General features: G+C 53.7%; 1 protein-coding gene across 2 annotated transcripts; it reads left to right on the plus strand.

Annotated features, from left to right (window-relative positions):
• The first annotated feature begins 111 nt into the window (after positions 1-111).
• SFXN4 (sideroflexin 4) lies at positions 112-17,108 on the plus strand. 2 transcript variants are annotated; one of them, XM_029080714.1, is made up of 14 exons: positions 112-203; positions 1,274-1,339; positions 2,978-3,055; positions 3,915-3,941; positions 4,032-4,086; positions 6,470-6,495; positions 7,231-7,284; positions 7,372-7,428; positions 7,542-7,607; positions 9,445-9,535; positions 11,904-12,019; positions 12,792-12,877; positions 13,607-13,724; positions 16,701-17,108. In XM_029080714.1, exons 1-14 carry the CDS (start codon positions 165-167, stop codon positions 16,776-16,778), a joined length of 957 nt encoding a protein of 318 aa, XP_028936547.1. In that variant the 5' UTR covers positions 112-164; the 3' UTR covers positions 16,779-17,108. The 2 variants fall into 2 exon arrangements, with proteins under 2 accessions (XP_028936547.1, XP_028936548.1); XM_029080715.1 differs by lacking the exon at positions 7,231-7,284.
• The last annotated feature ends 780 nt before the right edge of the window (positions 17,109-17,888 follow it).

The raw sequence follows: 17,888 nt of genomic DNA on the forward strand, positions 1-17,888 counted from the left end.
GAGCGGCTATGGGCGGGGCGAGGGGGAGGAGGGGGCGGGGGCGCAGCTCATTGGCTGAGAGCGGCTAGGGGCGGGGCGGGGCGAGGGGGAGAAGGGGGCGGGGCTCTCGGGGACGCAGTCCATCGTCCGAGCGGGGGAGGGACGGGGCCTGCGCACGCGCGCTCATGGAGCCCAACCTGCAGTTCTGGAGCCGGGAAGGCCAAGTAGGGAGCCGGGGGGGGGGGGGCGGGAGGCGCGGAAGGCGGGGGGAGCCGGGTCCAGCGCTGTGCGCACAGTGCGAGCGCCCGCCCAACCACCGAATGGTGCCCGGGAAGCGCTCCACACCGGCGGGGCGGGGCGGGGCGGGGCGGGGCGGGAGTCACGGCTCGCGGGGCTCGAGAGGCGGCTGGGTGACCTTGGCCCGCTCGCTTCACTTCTCCGGGCCTCAGCTGGACAAGGGGATGAAGACGGGGAGCCTCGCGTGGGACAGGGACCCCGCCCCGCCCGATCTGCCGGCGTCCCCGCCTCCGGCCCCGCATTTCATAATAATAGGAATAATAATTATATCTGGTAAGCCCTAACGGAGCGGCGGACGCTGTACTGAGCGCGGGGGCGGGGGGGGCGGGGGGGGACACGGGCTGGCGCTCCCCGCTTTTTTGCCAGATGAGGGGCCCGAGGCCCCGATGGACCGAGCGACTGGCCCAAGGTGACGCGGCGGCCGACTGAGGGAGCCGGATCCGAATGGGACTCCCAGGCCGGTGCTAGAGCCACGGGCCGGGCTCCTTCTCTCTCCGCCCTGCCCTCCTAGTGACTGTAAGGTGGAGCGTTGGCTAAGCGCTTGCTCCGTGCAGAGCACTGTTCCGAGCGCTGGGGCAGATCAGTTGGGCCCACGGGAGGCTCCCAGATAATCCCCATTTTACAGATGAGGTCCCCGAGGCACAGAGAGGTGAAGTGACTCGCCCACAGTCACACAGCCGACGAGCGGCGGAGCCGGGAGTCGAACCCGCGGCCTCCGATTCCCAAGCCCACGCCCTCGTGGCCCAGTGGAAAGAGCACGGGCTTGGGAGTCGGAGGTCCCGGGTTCGGATCCCGGCTCTGCCGCTTGCCAACCGTGTGACTGTGGGCGAGTCACTGCTCTGTGCCTCAGGTGCCTCATCTGTAAAATGGGGATGAGGACTGAGCCCCACGTGGGGCAAGCTGATTCCCCCGTGTCTACAACAGCGCTGTGCACGTAGGAAGCGCTTAACAAATACCAACCATTCCTACCATTTTTCTCATCGACGCTTTCTCTTAGACGTTCTCCCAGAGGTTTCGTCGCTGGACGGAGATATTGGAACCGACGAATTTACTCTTCTCCGAGGTGAGGACCGGTTTCCGTCTAAGGGTGAGGGTCGTACCGAACCCTCGTGAGGGTGCGCGCGTTTCCTACCGGAACTGGAAAACGGGAAGGGCTCGACGGTTCGGTCCCCGAAACCGAACGAGGTCCTACTAAACGGGGGCAGGGATTGTCTCGGCCCGTTGCCGGGTCGTACTTTCCGAGCCCGGTGCTCCGCGCACGGTAGGCGCTCAGTAAATACCGACTGAACGAGTGAGTGAATATCCCCTCGGGCAGACCTTTCCCGGCTAGGCTTTCGGCTCCCCACTCTCTTCTCCCTATTTTGTGGGTCATCTGTGTTCACGTCGTTCGTTCGGGCGTATTTATTAAGCGCTTACCGTGTGCAGGACACTGTACTGAGCGCTTGGGAAAGTGCAATACAACGATAAAGAGTTAACATTCCCTGCCCGCCACAGTCTAGGGGGTGGGAGGCAGGCATCAGTACAGATAAATAAGATTATGAGAAGCGGCGTGGCTCGGTGGAAAGGGCACGGGCTTGGGAGTCGGAGGTCACGGGTTCGAATGCCGGCTCTGCCGCTCGTCGGCTGTGTGACCGTGGGCGAGTGACTTCACTTCTCTGTGCCTCGGTGACCCCATCTGTAAAATGGGGATGAAGACCGTGAGCCCCACGTGGGACAACCTGATCCCCCTGTGTCTACCCCAGCGCTTAGAACGGTGCTCTGCGCGTAGTAAGCGCTTAACAAATACTAACATTATTATATACGTAAGTACCTTAAGAGTACTCGGTGTACTTTAAGAATCCATACTCCAAAGCCCTTTGGTACTCCAAACTGTAGGCTCGTTGTAGGCAGGGAACTTGTCTGTTATATTGTCATGTTGTACTCTCTCCCAAGCGCTTAGCACGGTGCTTTGCGCACAGTAAGCGCTCAATAAATACGATTGGACCAATGAATGAATTGGCTCGGCTCTGCTCTGGCGCTTAGAACGGTGCCTGACACGTAGGTAATAATGTTGGTTTTTATTAAGCGCTTACTATGTGCAGAGCACCGTTCTAAGCGCTGGGGGAGATACAGGGTCATCGGGTCGTCCCACGTGAGGCTCACGGTCTTCATCCCCATTTTACAGATGAGGGAACTGAGGCACAGAGAAGTGAAGTGACTCGCCCACAGTCACCCAGCTGACAAGGGGCAGAGCCGGGAGTCGAACCCCTGACCTCCGACTCCGAAGCCCGGGCTCTTTCCACAGAGCCACGCTGGCCCTCGCAAGAGCAGGTGGGCTTGTAGTGGGACGTGATGGATTCGTGGCTCGGTGGAAAGAGCCAGGGCTTGGGAGTCAGAGGTCACGGGTTCGAATCCCCGCTCTGCCGCTCGTCCGCTGTGAGACCGTGGGCGAGTCACTTCACTTCTCTGGGCCTCAGTGACCTCATCTGTAAAATGGGGATTCACTGTGAGCCTCACGTGGGACGACCCGATGACCCTGTATCTACCCCACTGCTCAGAACAGTGCTCTGCACAAAGTAAGCGCCTAACAGATTCCAACATTATTATTATTATTATTATTACCGATGGGCAGTGAAAACGAAATAGACCTTTAGGAGCGGCGGCTCCCAGAGACCGGGAAGGAATCGAGCTGGATCACTGACGCTGTTATTTCTCGATTTAGGAAGACGTTCAGAACTCCAGATTATTGTTAACCACGAAGGGACGGGCTTCCGCTGAACACGGAGATGACGACCAACAGGTACGAAGTAGTCGCTGACGTGAATTCCAGTCCTCTAGACCGGACGGGCCTGCGCCACGGCCAGCTCTGTTGGATTGTACTCTCCCGAGCGCTGAGTACAGTGCTCTGCACACAGGAAGCGCTCACTAAATACCGTCGATTGCTTGTCTGGCTGGGCCGAGTAAAGTGCGTGTGTGTTTCTCTCCTTTAGCGATCAACTTCTAAAGTGGATGTTTTTTCCCAAACGTCTCATCGGGCTCTTAATTAGAAAACTCGGGGTTCTCGTCTCTTCGACTGAATTGTCGAAGAGTTTTACTTCGGGGGGGGGTGTGCCTATGGGACAAGCTTTTTAAGTGGAATCTTGGGGTGATGTTTGTCTCGGGCCTGAACCGGATTGGCTTCTCGGTAGCTACCGGTCAACCAGCGGTATTTATTGAGCGCTTACTGGGTGCAGAGCACTGTACCGGGCGCTTCGGAGAGTACGGTACAACGCAGTTGGCCACGTTCCCTGCCCATAACGAACTTAGGGTTCTCTCCCCTCTTACAAACAAGCGGAGTGATCCAAGTTTCCGTGAATCTGCGGGTATTGCCGTTTGGGTAAGACGATGAAAATCCAACTCCTGATCTCTGAAGGACTTCTTACAAGGACAGAGTCATTAACCTGTAATTCCGTTTTCTAACCCCATTCGGCGGTTAACGTAAATTTTCCCCTCGTTTGATAGTATAAAGATCGGTCGCCTTAGGCAGGCCTCTAAATTCAGTGCCAACTCCTTACGGAGACCGTAGCCAAACAAGACCGATACAGCCTGAACGCGCGGTTTTTCCGGAAGCGTCCCTTTTTTTTTAATCCCGTTAATGATGTTCTTTTTCTTTCGGTCAGTTCCGAGCTGCTTGGAAACAGAGTCTGGTGAGTGTAAGGAGATTTTGCGGCCGAAAGCACCGTTCGCTTGGTCTCCTCCAGGGGAGTGACCCTCGTTTTACTTTTCTTCCCTGAAAGTCGTCTGTGCACCCCGATTCGGGACGTCTAATTCCGGTGCCATTTAGACCCGCCGGTGAGTTCTTAACGCGCGCGTTCTCTCCGAGCCTCAACCCATTTTCAGATCTATCTAGTGAAGCGACGTGGCCTAGTGGACAGAGCACGGGCCTGGGCATCAGAGGACCTGAATCCTAGTTCCAGCTCTGCCACTTGCCTGCTGCGTGACCTCGGACAAGTCGCTTCACTTTTCTGTGCCTCGGTCTCCTCGTCTGTAAAAGGGGGATTTATTTTTTTTTTAATGGCATTTGTTAAGCGCTTACATGCCAAGCACTCTACTGAGCTCTGGAGTAGGTGCAAGCTAATCAGGTTGGGCAGAGTCCGTGTCCCACGACGGGGTCACGGTCTTAATCCCCATTTTGCAGATGAGGGAACCAGTGAGGTGGCTGTCTTCACTTCCACTCCTCCGGTTCTCTCCCTGACCCGCTCCAGCCTGGCTTCCACCCCCTCCGCTCTACAGAAATTGCTCCCTCGGAGGTCACCGACGATCTCCTTCTTGCCCATATCCAACGGCCTCTACTCCATCCTTAAATCCTCCCCGACCTCTCAGCTGCCTCCGACACCGTCGACCACCCCCTTCTCCCGGGAACGTTATCCAGCGTTGGCCTCGCCGACACGGTCCTCCCCCAGCTCTCCAGCCACTCATTCTCAGTCTCTTTCATGGGCTTTTCCTCCCTCTCCCTAAATCCGAGCCCCTTTCTATTGTCCGTCGACACCCACTCCCTTGGAGAACTCGTTCGTTCCCGTGGCTTCGACTACCATCTGTATGCCGATGATTCCCAAATCTCCTTCTCCTTCGGTCTCCTCTGTAGTCCCACTTTTCCTCGCGCCTGCAGGACATCTCTATTTGGGTGACCCTCTGAAACCTCAAACCTGACGTGTCCAAAAGAGAACTTCTTATCTTCCCACCCAAACCCCGTCCTCCCCGTGACTTTCCCATCGCCGTAGACGGCACCGCCATCCTCCCTGTCTCGGAAGCCCGTGACCTGAGCGTTACTCTCCACGCGTCGCTCCCATTCACAACCCAGCCATTCAATCTGTGACCAGATCCTTTCGGTTCAACCCTCACAACGTCGCTAAAGTCCACCTTCTCCTCTCCATCCAAACCGCGGCCACGTTAATCCAAGCACCTTTCCTATCCCGCCTCGATTACTGCCTCAGCCTCTTTGCTGACCTCCCCGCCTCCTAGCTCTCCCCACTCCAGTCCCTCTTTCACTCCGCTGCCCGGATCGTTTTTCGACAGAACCGTTCGGTCCACGTTTCCCCACTCCCGAAGAACCTCCAGTGGTCGTCGTCCACCTCCGCATTAAACAGAAACTCCTCATCGTGGCTTTAAGCTACTCAGTCACCCTGCCCCTCCTACTTTACCTTGCTGATTTCCGACGACAGCCCAGCCCGCACACTTGGCTCCTCTGATGCCGGCCTACTACTCACTGGGCCTCGATCTCATCTATCTGGCCGCCGACCCCTTGCCCACGCGCCGCTTCTGACCTGGAACGCCCACCCTCTTCATATCCCGCAAACGATCACTCTCCCCACCTTCCAAAGCTGATTAAAAACACATCTCCAAGAGGCCTTCCCTGACCTCTTCCGGGTCAGCTCTGCGCTCGGATCTGCCCCCTTTATTCAATCCATCCCTCGGCCCCGCAGCGCCGTTTCTGTACGTTTCTGTAGTTCATCCGTTTATATCCATGTCTGTCTCCCCCTCTAGACCGTAAGCTCGTAGGCAGAGAATGCGATCAGCTGTGATCACTAACGCAGCTTTCCTCTCCTCCTGGGGAAGCGGAGTAGCCTAGTGGACGAAGCCCCGACCTGGGAGTCAGAGCTGGGTTCTGCCGCTGGCCTGCTTTGTGACCTTGGGCAGGTCACCTAACTCCTCTGTGCTTCAGTTTTCTCATCTGCAAAATGGCCATTCAATAATAATAATAACTGTGGCATTTGTTAAGTGCTTACTAGGTGCCAGGCACTATACTAAGCGCTGGGGTGGATACAAGCAAATCGTGTCGGACACGGTCCCTGTCCCACATGGGGCTCATAGTCTCAATCCCCGTTTTACGGATGAGGTCGCTGAGGCACAGAGAAGTGAAGCGAGTTGCCCGAGGTCACGCAGCAGACAAGTGAAGGAGCGGGTTAGAACCCATGACCTTCCGACTCCCGGGCCCGTGCTCTATCAATACCTCTTCTCCCTCCTACTTAGACTCTGAGCCCCAGATGGGACCTGTTTCTACTACTTGGCCCGTAGTAAGTGCTTAATAAGTACCACACTTATTATATCATCATCATCATCATGGCAGGGAAAGACTCTATCTGCTAGACCTCAGCAGACCTCGATTTGCCTTTTTTTGTATTTCACCTACTGCGGGACTGTTTTAATTGACTAATGTTGTCTTCATTTCCATTAGCTTTCCTTCCTTCAACCGTGCCATTGGTGAGTAGTATCTCTGAGCTAGCATTTCCCTGAATGATTTAGTAGGACGCCTATGTATTTTTGAAGTTCCCACTGGAAAGCATCGTTTATTGGTCTTGATCAAAGAGCACGGATCTGGGAGCCAAAAGACCTGAGAGCTAATCCCTACCCTGCCACTTGCCTGCTGAACAACCTCGGGCAACTCGCTTCACTTCTCTGGTCCCCCGTCTCCTCATCTGTTTTAATACCTGTTCACCCTCCTACTTTTGTGAGCCCCGTGTGGAACAACAACTGTGGTGACCTAGTGAGGGCTGAACAAATACTATTATCGTTCTTATCGTTATTGGCGCTGTTATTATTACCTCGGTAGCAGAGGATTTTAAATACCGACGACCTCTTAGGACAGCCACCAAATTCCGTGCGTGGTATTTGGTTGGATTCCCATCCTGGACAATCCACACGATAAGCTCGCTGTGGGCAGGGAATACGTCTGCCGACTCCGTTGCATTGTAGTCTCCCAAGCGCTCGGTAGAGTGCTCCGCGCCCAGCGAGCGCTCCGTAAATATCACTGATGATGATGAGAGTCCCATAATTAAAATGGGGCACCAGGCTCGGGAATTTGGGTTTTGGGGTTTGATTGATAGTTCTTAAATATGGGACTGGGATTTTCAACGCACGCTGTCCGTCTCCTATACTAGAATCGGGTGGGCCAATTCCAGAAAGTTCATTGTTCTATTTTGCCTTCTTTTTTGCAAGCTGTATCTCTCGCTGCTCCCCCCAAAAGGAATAAAGACGGCTCTTTTCCCCCAGGTAACCGCTCTCTCTACTCGCGGTTGCTGAATTCTTTTAATTCGGGACGAAATACATCCTGTTTTGCGTTATTTATTTTTTTTGCAGTTGATGTTTCACCTGTACACGACCCAGTTCAGCATCGTAAATGGAAATGCCACTAATGTGAGTAAGCACTTAATGTATTTCAGCCTGCGAGGGATGTATTCTGCTATTACGTGCTTCACAGCTAGAAATACGAAGTTTGTTAAATGTCTCTCTTTGGCTTTTTTTCCTAGGAGAAGTATACGTTTATGCAACAACTTCTTGGAGCCACTACGGTTTTTTCATCGACAATTTTTGGAGTAGGTATCCGATCAGATCTGTACAGTTGGCGACTGATTATCGAGATGGATTAGTTCATAGAAATTAATATAAGGACTCGTTTGTAGAATGCCTATCCCCAGGGGCCCAATTGGCCTTCCAGTGTTGTAACTATAATTGGAGGGGAAAAAGAGCCTTTATGTCTGAAGCGAGGTCTAATAACGAGCGGTTAATTGACTTTAATTGCAGTCTATTTTATGCATTAATATGCCCTCATTTAAGTGACGTTCATTTGAAATGTAGAACCGTAGAAATGTGAGCAAACATCTGATAGTATACAGCTCTGGGATTCTTAAAAGAAATTGAATTAGTGTTCTCTAAAGAAGAAATTGGTGCTTGCGGCTTTCTGCTTGAGTGGTAATCATACTAACGTGGTGTAGTGAGAAGTAGCGTGGTGTAGGGGATGGAGCACGGGCCCGAGAGTCAGGAGGTCATGGGTTCTAATCCTGGCTCCCCCACTTGGCTGCTGTGTGACCCGGGACAAGTCGCTTCGCTTCTCTGTGCCTTAGCTGCCTCCTCTTTCAAATGGGGATTGAGACTGTGAGCCCCACACGGGATAAGGATTGTGTCCATCCCGATTTGAGTGTATCCACCCGAGTGCTTAGAACAGTGTGTCACACATAGTAAGCGTTTAACGAGTACCGTAGTTATTATTATTATTATTATTATTATCACTTTGACCATCTGGAGACCCTAAAACATAAAAGTGAATTTTCAGGGCCTTGTGAGAGAAAGTATCACCGTTTCCATCTTACGTGAGGGAGAACTTTCCGCAGATGGAGAGGTTAAGTGGCCCAAGTTAGACTCGGGAATAAAGATCCCAAGTCCCGACAGTTGATCCGATGCTCTAATAACAGACTGACTGGTCACACCGTTTATCCCACCTTCCGTTTATCCTTCGGTCTGTCTACTGAACTGACTATAGTAAAGTTAGATTTTCAGTCGGGGAACCCAGGGTGAGGTGGATTTATTTTTGATTGCATTCGTTCCGGTCTCACTACGCGCACAGCACCGCACTGAAGCTGGGAAAAGGAAAAGGTAGAAGGATGGTCATTCGTCACGGACCCTGGCCCGCAGCGGGTCACGGTCTAAAAGGGGGAGCGCTGGCGATGGGCCCCCGTGGAAGGATTAATTGAATAAATACGGCTGAAACAATAAATGGAAGTAAATGGGGAGGGCCACAAAAGAAGCGACCCAAGATGAGAATATTGGGGCCAGGGGAGCCAGCGGGGCTCCCGTAAACCAGCAGCCTCAGCCTTCATAATAATAATAATATTTGTTAATAAGCACTGGAGTAAAGACAGGCTAATCAGGCTTGGACACAGTCCCACTCCCCCATGGGGCTCGCAGTCTTAATCTCCATTTTACAGATGAGGTCCCTGAAGCACAGAGGAAGTGAAGGGACTTGCCCAAGCTCACCCAGCAGACAGGTGGCGGAGCCGGGATTAGAACCCAGGTCCTCCTGACTCCCAGGCCCGTGCTCTCCCCACTGGGTCACGCTGCTTCCCTTCCCAGCTCCGATGATCAGTCAGTGCTATTTGCTGAACGCTTACTTTGTGCCAAGCGCAGTCCTGAGCGCTCAGGAGAGTGAACTTTTCCATCCGACCGTTCTGTTCTCCCTAGGACCTAGCTTAACCCTGTGACGGTGGTTGGGCGTTGTGGAAAGGACCCCCAGACCAGCTCTTCTGGGCTGGGATGGGGCTCTTTGTTGCTGTATTGTACTCTCCCAAGTGCCTAGCACAGTGCTCTGCACACGGTAAGCGCTCAGTAAATACAATTGAATGAATGAACCAGGAATGACCCTCTCCTATTTCCTAGATTTGCCCTCGACTCATAATGACTCGCTATGCGCTGAATGGACCCACTCTGCAAATGGTCATTACAAAGGTCCTGCCCATTCCTCTTCTAGGTAAGTCACTGGGAACTGGAACTAGGGATCGGGGATTTGCTTTTCATCGCTCCAGATGACACACAACTTGCCATCTGGACAACAGTTGTGTGACTGTTGTTACATCCGCTCCCCTCCTTCGGCCCTGCGACTCAGGAGGGAAAACAACTCATCCCTGCCTCATCGCGGACAGGAAATTGTAAGCTCACGGCGGGCAGGAGATGTCTCTGTTGAACTCCCAAGCGCATAGCGCAGTGCTCGGCACACGGTGGGCGCTCAGTAAATATGATCGACCGACTCCCTGCTGGACCTGTACAGGCAAATCACAAGTCTGTGTGCTTTAAATCCCAGTCGAGTTCTGCAGTCCGACCGTGGATTCTGCCGCAGCGTTTCCAGAATCAAATCGGAGGATGGGACTTTGTGGCCGGCTACAGTGATCAGAGCAGCAGGAGGAATAGTATTGAATAAGCACCTTTTGTATGCTCAATGTTGGGAGAAAATGCACAGATGGGAATTAGACGCCGTCCCTGTTCCTTAGGGGGCTCACGATCTAAAAATCCAAAGGGGGAGAGGGGCCCCGGATACACGAGGAAAGATGCCGGTCGTTGCGGACCGTCCGGTTCTACGGGTGGTCCCTGGCGGATCACCCTTACCGTTCGGAGACTACGATGTGGACTTTTCCCCGTTGCCGTTAACGTCCGAGTTAGAGCCTCACGGAAACCTGTGACCGACTCGGTGCCTCTTTCCCGGTTCTGCTGCTGGGTTCACGGACTCAGGGAATTGAGCTAAAATGGCACCCTAACTGCTGCTTCTTAATGATCTCTTAATCGAAGCCAAGGAGACTCGTCAACTGAGAAGTCTCAAGAAAGCCACTTTAGCCACATGGTCTTCATTGCCCCCTGTCCTTTGGCCCTTTTGCTTGGTAATTTTTTTTTCAAATTGCCGGTACATCAGGTAAGGTTCCGTAAGCCCTTTCCCCTTCAGGGCTCTGCCTCCCAGCTTTGGGGAGGGAGAATACTTTCATTCTAGTGGACACGCTCCTCCGGTCCTGTCCTCTTCTTTAAGAAAGTTGAGATTCCACCACTTGACTGCTGTGTGACCTTGGGCAAGTCATTTAACTTCTCTGGGCCTCAGTTCCCTCATCTGTAAAAGGGGGATTAAAGACCGTGAGCTCCACGTGGGACACGGAGCGGGTCCGACCTGATTATCTTGGATCCACCCCGGCACTTCCTTCGGTGCCTGGCACTTAGTAAGCGCTTAACAGATGCCATTAAAAAAAACAAAGAGAAACTTCAAATGGTGAACTTCACTTCCCTCTTCGGTGCCTTTCCTTAGTAGCAGTGATCTTGCCGAAGGTTGCCCACAGAGGCTGATAGAACAGTGACCTTTCTGTGTTCGGTTTCCAGGAAGGAGCAGGTTCTGTTTCTGGGATGATTGGCCTGAGGAATTCTGCTTATCATCGGGCTTTTTATATTTGTCCACAGGCCATTCATTCATTCATTCAGATTATTAAGCGCTTACAGCGTGCAGAGCACTGTACTGAGCGCTTGGGAAAGTACAGTGCAGCAATAAAGAGTGACAATCCCTGCCTACAACGAGCTCACAGTCTGGAGGGGGAGACAGACATCAATAGGAATAAACAGACATCACCATCAGTTCCCCCAATTCACGTGCTTCCGTTCGGTGTTTCCGGTGGAATGCCCGATAGGGAATCAGGGGACATCCTTCCCTAATCGATGAAGGGACTGGGTCCAACCTGATTCGCTTGGATCTACCCCAGTGCCTGGCACATTGTAAGTGCTTAACAAATACCACTAAAAAACCAAAAAAAAAAAAGCACGTGTCATCCTGGAGAGAATCAGAGTTGATGCCGGAAGACCCAGTCGTCCACGTGGTCTCGGTCCGTGTGCTATTTCTTGAGTTTTTCTTGAACACGGGTTTAGTCAAGAAAGCAACCCCCACTTGAGAAGAATAATAATAATAATTAATGATTATGGTATCTGCAGCGCTTACTACGTGCCAAGCACTGCTTTAAGCGCTAGGGAAGATCCAAGGTAATCTTGGACACAGTCCCTGTCCCACGGGGGACTCACAGTCTTAATCCCCGTTTTGCAGATGAGGTAACTGAGGTACAGAGCAGTGAAGTGACTCGCCCAAAGTCACACAGCGGGCAAGTGGCAGAGCCGGGATTAGAACCCATGTCCCCTGGGGCTCTTGCCACTGGCCCACGCTGCTTCTCTAGAACTGTTCTCTAGAATGGACTGGCTTTGGAAAATTGGGCAGATGGTGGGTTTTTTGTCTATAATTTTATCCAGATCAGGTGCACAGTTTCTTCAGTTGGCTGGGCAACAGTTTTTCACAAGGTGTTTCCCCTTTTGGACCCCAATAGCTTTCTTCAGTATGTTCAACGTGGTGGTGTGCAGAAGCCCCGAGTACCAATATGGCATCGAAGTAATGGACAAGGATGGCAGCGTCATCGGCGTGTCCCGGCAAGCTGGTGCTAAGGTGAAAACTGTGCTATTTCTTAAGCGCTTTCTATGTGCCAAGCACTGTTCTAAGCACTGGGGTAGATACAAGGTTGGACTCAGTCCCTCTCCCTCTTACAGTTTGAACCTGCGTTTTCCAGTTGAGGTAACTGAGGCACAGAGAAGTGCAGTGACTTGCCCAGGGTCACACAGCAGGTGTGGAAGAGCCAGAATCCGAAGCCATGTCCTCTGACTCCCAGACCCGTGGGCTCTTTCCACTGGGCCACACTGCTTCTCGGGCCAGTTCCGCCGCTCGGTCGTGGTCCCTTGTCTCTTAAGTGAAGGGGAAAACAGGCTCTTTCATGAGGAGCATCTTGGCCCAGTGGATAGAGCCCGGACCTGGGTTCTAATCGCGGCTCCGCCGCCTGTCTGCCGGGTGACCTCGGGCCAGTCACTTCACCTCTCTGGGCCTCAGTCCCCTCGTCTGGAAAATGGGGATTAAAACCGTGAGCGCTGTATGGGATCGCGTCCAACCCGATTGCGCTGGATCTTTCCCCAGAGTTTAGTTCAGTGTTTTGTTAAACAACAAAAAAAAAGCTGTCTTGGGAAAACTGGGACAACCTCCCACCCCCAAGGCCCTTTGTTTTTAGAAGATATTACTAAGATAGATGTAAAATACGATATACTAAGAGATTAGAAGGTATTACTAAGGTTAGATGGGACTTAACTGAAGTCCCAAAGATCAGACCAGCTTTCGGAGTTCAATATTGAAACCTTGGTGTGTTTCTGTGCTTTCTACATCCTTCGTTTAGGCAGTAAAAGAAACAGCCTTATCCAGAGGGTTGCTGTTTGGGGTGTCGGCTCTCGTTCCAAGCGCCCTGACCCCTCTGTTGAAAAGGTAAGCCGCGGCTCCCGCCTCTTGGTCCGCGGAGCAGTCTCTTGCGACTTGCCGTTCCCAATCATAAAACCAATTTCCAGAAAAGCCACCCACTCCGCCGGCCCTACGTGGGCCAGGGACCGGGTCCAACTCGATGAGCTCGTATCTACCCCGGCGCCCGGCACGCAGCGAGCGCTCAACGAATCCCCCGAGCGATTCCAAAGGCTGCCGAAACCCCGGGCTCGGTCCCGTAAGCCCCGGCACGATTGACTCCCTGAGAGCGAGGAGTCTCACCCGGGCAAGAAGCGTCTGGCCTACCGCGGTCGGAGCAGAACGGTCGGCTGTGGTGCCGCAGGCCGACCTGAGCGGAGCCGGGCCGCGCTCCCAGCCGCTGGGAGTAGATGCCGTCTGGGCCGGACACCCGCCGGCGGCTTCCCGCGGCGGGGACGTCCGGGCCCGCTCCGGTCCGGCTTGCGCTCACCTCACGTCCCGAGTGCCCCAGCCAATGCTCTGGGACCCCCGCCGACACTGACCCAGTGCCAGGGGGTTCCGGTCAACCCACGCCGGGTCGCGGGGCATCCGAACCCGCCCCGACCGGCCGCGGCCCGAGTCGGGCGAGCCCGGGAGGGGAACCGGGCTGTGAAACAGAACCGCAGCGAGAGGCCCCGGGGGAGGTTTTCATCACCTCGGGAGGCCAGAGCTTGGGGCTAGCCCGTTCAACCCAATCTCTCTCACCCATCTGCTCCACAGGACCAGTTTTGTGCTCCAAAATCCACGGTTTCTGGTGCTCCTGAAGCTGAATTTGACTGTCTTAGTAATGGGACTGATGGTGCCTACTTCGTTTAGTCTGTTTACCCAAACGGGGCGGGTAAGTCTCCTCCGAAGGTCGAAAACAGGGAGGTGGGAACCTCTCGGGGCGGAAGGACCAAACCGAATGAAGCCCGAGAGCGGCGGGTGTTCAGAAAAGCCACGTAGGGTCTCCCTCCCTACGCCACGCAACATTAGAGAAGCGGCGTGGCGCGCAGATAGACCACAGGGCTGGGAGTCAGAAGGTCATGGGTTCCGATCCTGGCTCCGCCACTCGTCCGCTCTGTGCGAGTCACTTCACTTCTCTGCGCCTCAGCTACCTCATCGGTAAAACGGGGATTGAGATTGTGAGCCCCCCCGGGGGACAAGAGACCGTGTCCGACCCGATTTTTGTACGGCGTTTCGCACGGTGCCTGGCACCATGATTAATTAATATGACATCTGGTGCCACCAGGGACGATGGAAGAGGAGGAGCATTAGAGAAGGTCGGCGGACGGGAGGGTGGAGAAGCCGCGATTCAACCGAGCAGTCGTCATTTTTGAGCACTTAACTGGGTGCCAAGCACCGTCCTAAGCGCTTGGGAGATCTGTCGGATTGGGAGGAGGAGGGAGGGCCAGCCGGGGGAAGAGACGAGCACGTGGCACGGCTCGAGAGACGCTCAAGCGCAGTGCTCCGCGTATCGTAAGCACTCGATAAACACGATTGATCGATCGATTGAGAAAAGGAAAAGACATGGGTCGTGGGAGAAGAGCGGATCGGAAAGAGGGAGACGATTGAGTGTCTTCAAGTCCAGCGGTCGAGAGTTTCTATTTGAGGCAGTGATGTGGAACGGCTGGATCGAAACAAGTCACGACGCGGCCTGTGAGTTAGAAGGTCGTGGGTTCTAATCCCAGCTCCACCACTGGTCTGCTGGATGACCTTGGGCAGGTCGCCCCTCTGTGCCTCGGTCACCTCGCCCGTACGATGTGGATCGAGACTGTGCGAGCCCCACGCGGGACGGGGACGGTGTCCAAACCGACGTGCTTGGATCCACCCCGGCACTTAGGTCGGCGTATGGCACGGAGGAAGCACTTAACAGAAACCATTATTATTTATGTTATATAAAATATAACATAATATATATTACGTTATATAATAACATATAGATAATGAGAGGGAGGAGAGAACGGTAGAAGTGAAACCACGGCCGGTCTATGCACTTGCCCTCTTTCCACCGCTCCCAAAGTCAAACCAGCTAGAGACCAGAGCTAGTAAGGCACGTTACAATCTTCGACGTTGGATTCAACTCATTCCCTTGTCGACTCGTTTCCTTCAGCTCTGTTTCCATCTGGGGGATCGGACGGGGAAGGAGGGGCTCGGTCCGTTTCAAAAATACGGATCGAGTCGTCTAGACGGTTACGAGCGGGGAACGTGTCTGCTGATTCTGTTGTCCGCTCCCGAGCGCTCAGTCCAGGCTTCTGCACCTAGTAAGCGCTCAGTAAATACCACTGATCGATCGACTGTTCGAGTCACTGAAGCGTTTCACAAGGGTGGCTCAGAACAGAAGCCGGGGCCGCCTCGTAGTCCGGTCAGCCCAGAAATCCTGCCCTGGGGCTAAGGGGGGGCCGCCGTCCAACACCACTACTTTCGGGGTGCCGGCCCCATTAGATCGAAAGCTGCTTTGACGGCAGTGTAGGGGATCGCATCAGTGTCGCGCGCTTAGTGCAGCGCTTTGCACACAGTAAGCGCTCAATAGATACGACTGAATGAATGGTACTCTCCCAAACTCGTAGTACGGTGCGCTCTGCGCCAAGCGATCCATCAGTGGTATCGATTGATCATTTACTATGGGGCGGAGCGCCGTGCCGAGCGCTCGGGAGAGTAAAGTAATAGTAATTATGGTATCCGTTAAGCGCCTACTCTGTACCGAGCACCATTCTAAGCACTGGGGTAGGTAAGGTAATCAGGTTGTTCCCCGGGAGGCTCACGGTCTCAATCCCCATTTTACAGATGAGGTAACCGAGGCACGGAGAAGGTAAGCGACTCGCCCAAAGTCACAGCAGACAAGTGGCGGAGCGGGGATTAGAACCCACGTCCTCCGACTCCCAAGCCCGGGCTCTTGCCACGAGGCCAGCCTCTCAAAGACTGTCGGGTGAATGTACGAAAGAATACGGACGAGTGGCTCTCGGCCTTTGGCTTGCCCCGTGCCGACGGCCAGGATGGGACGCGATGTGGCCTAGGGGCTGGAGAAGGGGCCCGGGAGTCAGAAGAACCTGAGTTCTAATCCCGGCTCCTCCAGTTGTCCGCCGTTTGATCTCGGGCAAGTCGCTTCACTTCTCTGGGCTTCGGTTACCTCATCTGTAAAATGGGGGATAAGACGGTGAGCCCCACGTTGGACGGGGACCGCGCGGCGTGGCTCAGTGGGAAGAGGCCGGGCTTGGGAGTCAGCGGTCATGGGTTCAAATCCCGGCTCTGCCGCCTGTCAGCTGTGTGACTGTGGGCAAGTCACTTCACTTCTCTGGGCCTCAGTCACCTCATCCGTAAAATGGGGATTAAGACCGTGAGCCTCCCGAGGGACAACCTCATTACCTTGTATCTCCCCCAGCGCTTAGAACGGTGCTCTGCACGTAGTAAGCGCTTAACAAATACCAACATTATTAGTATTAGCTTCTATCAACCCAACGCTTAGTACAGTGCCTGCGCATAGTGAGTGCTAAACAGATATCCTAAAAAAAATACACTGGTGTCCTGGTTGCTCCTGATTAGTCTTCTGCTACCAAACAGAAGATTATCTTACAGGCCAACAGTTTGGGAATTTTAAAGGCTAGACTCCTCACTTGTAAAGATTTTTTTTTTCCACTAATAAAAAAGAAATCTTTAAACTGGATTAAATTATTTGCAGAACAGACAACTGTCTTGCCAAAAAGGACATTTTGACCTGAGCTTTAGGCTGTGACAATGACGGCATTGGTTAAGCGCTTACCGTGTGACGAGCACTGCTCTGAGCATTGGGGATGAAACTGAATTAACGAAACTCTTCAAAATCCGTCTGTTTCAGATACACCGTGTTGACCTCGAAGAAGAAATTCAGGCCTCCACCGAAGAAACGGAACTTTTTTATAACAGAGGACTTTAGAGAACGGCTTCAACCTGAGGGTGGCTTCTGATCTTAGAACGGATCAGCGCGGTTTTCCGAGTAAGGTCCGAGGCCGATGCGCCTGTGGGAATCATTAGGGATTTTTTCCCTTCGGGAGAGCAGTGATACGACGATGAGAGTAAGCTTCAAGGTTATCCGCTTGCACGGCAGTTCCTTTAGGCTACCGTGTTCTTGGCAAATCCATTTCCTATGATCGCCGGTCCCGTGTGACACGCCCGTGATGAGCGGAAGCTGTGCCTTATTGAGCTCAGACCTACTTTGGAAAGACTGCTGTATCGTCATTAAGAATAAATTATGTTTTCAAATTTACTGGCTTCTGATTTGGAAGATCGGGGAGGGATGGGGAATACATTTGTGACCCCAGGCCCGAAAGACGACGATCCGGAATAATGGCGCCGTACGTGGGTCTCGGCGAGAAGTGCGACGGGAAAAGAGGTTTGGAAGATGGCGGAGAGGGGCAGTGCGAGTTGAAGCACGGCGGCGTGGATAGACCACGGGCCCGGGAGTCAGAAGGACACGGGTTCGAAGCCCGGCTCTGACACTCGTCTGCTCTGTGACCTTGGGGCGAGTCACTTAACTTCTCTGTGCCTCAGTTACCTCATCTGTGAAACGGGGATTGAGACTGTGAGCCCCGTGTGGGACAGGGACTGTGTCAACCCGATTGGCTTGTATCCACCCCGGTGCTTAGGAGAGTGCCCGGCACACAGGAAGCGCTTAAATTCCACCATTATTAAAGGGGTGGGGGAGGGTTGGAAGGGAGAGATCAGAGGAGCCACAGAGGGGAAGAGAAAGTTCCAGAGAAGAATGGGATGGGATGGGGTGGTGGTTGGCGGCGGGGGAATATCGAGTCGAGAGAGTGGGAGGAGAACGGGGGACGCGGTAACGGGCCGGACTCTGCCCCTGTACACATTCACCCCTCTCCGCCCTGCTGCGTGGCTCAGTGGAAAGAGCCCGGGCTTCGGAGTCAGGGGTCACGGGTTCGACTCCCGGCTCCGCCACTTGTCAGCCGTGTGACTGTGGGCGAGTCACTTCTCTGTGCCTCAGTTACCTCATCTGTAAAATGGGAATTACCCGTGAGCCTCACGTGGG

Source organism: Ornithorhynchus anatinus, chromosome 16 (assembly GCF_004115215.2).
Source record: "Ornithorhynchus anatinus isolate Pmale09 chromosome 16, mOrnAna1.pri.v4, whole genome shotgun sequence".
NCBI classification, from domain to species: Eukaryota; Metazoa; Chordata; class Mammalia; order Monotremata; family Ornithorhynchidae; genus Ornithorhynchus; species Ornithorhynchus anatinus.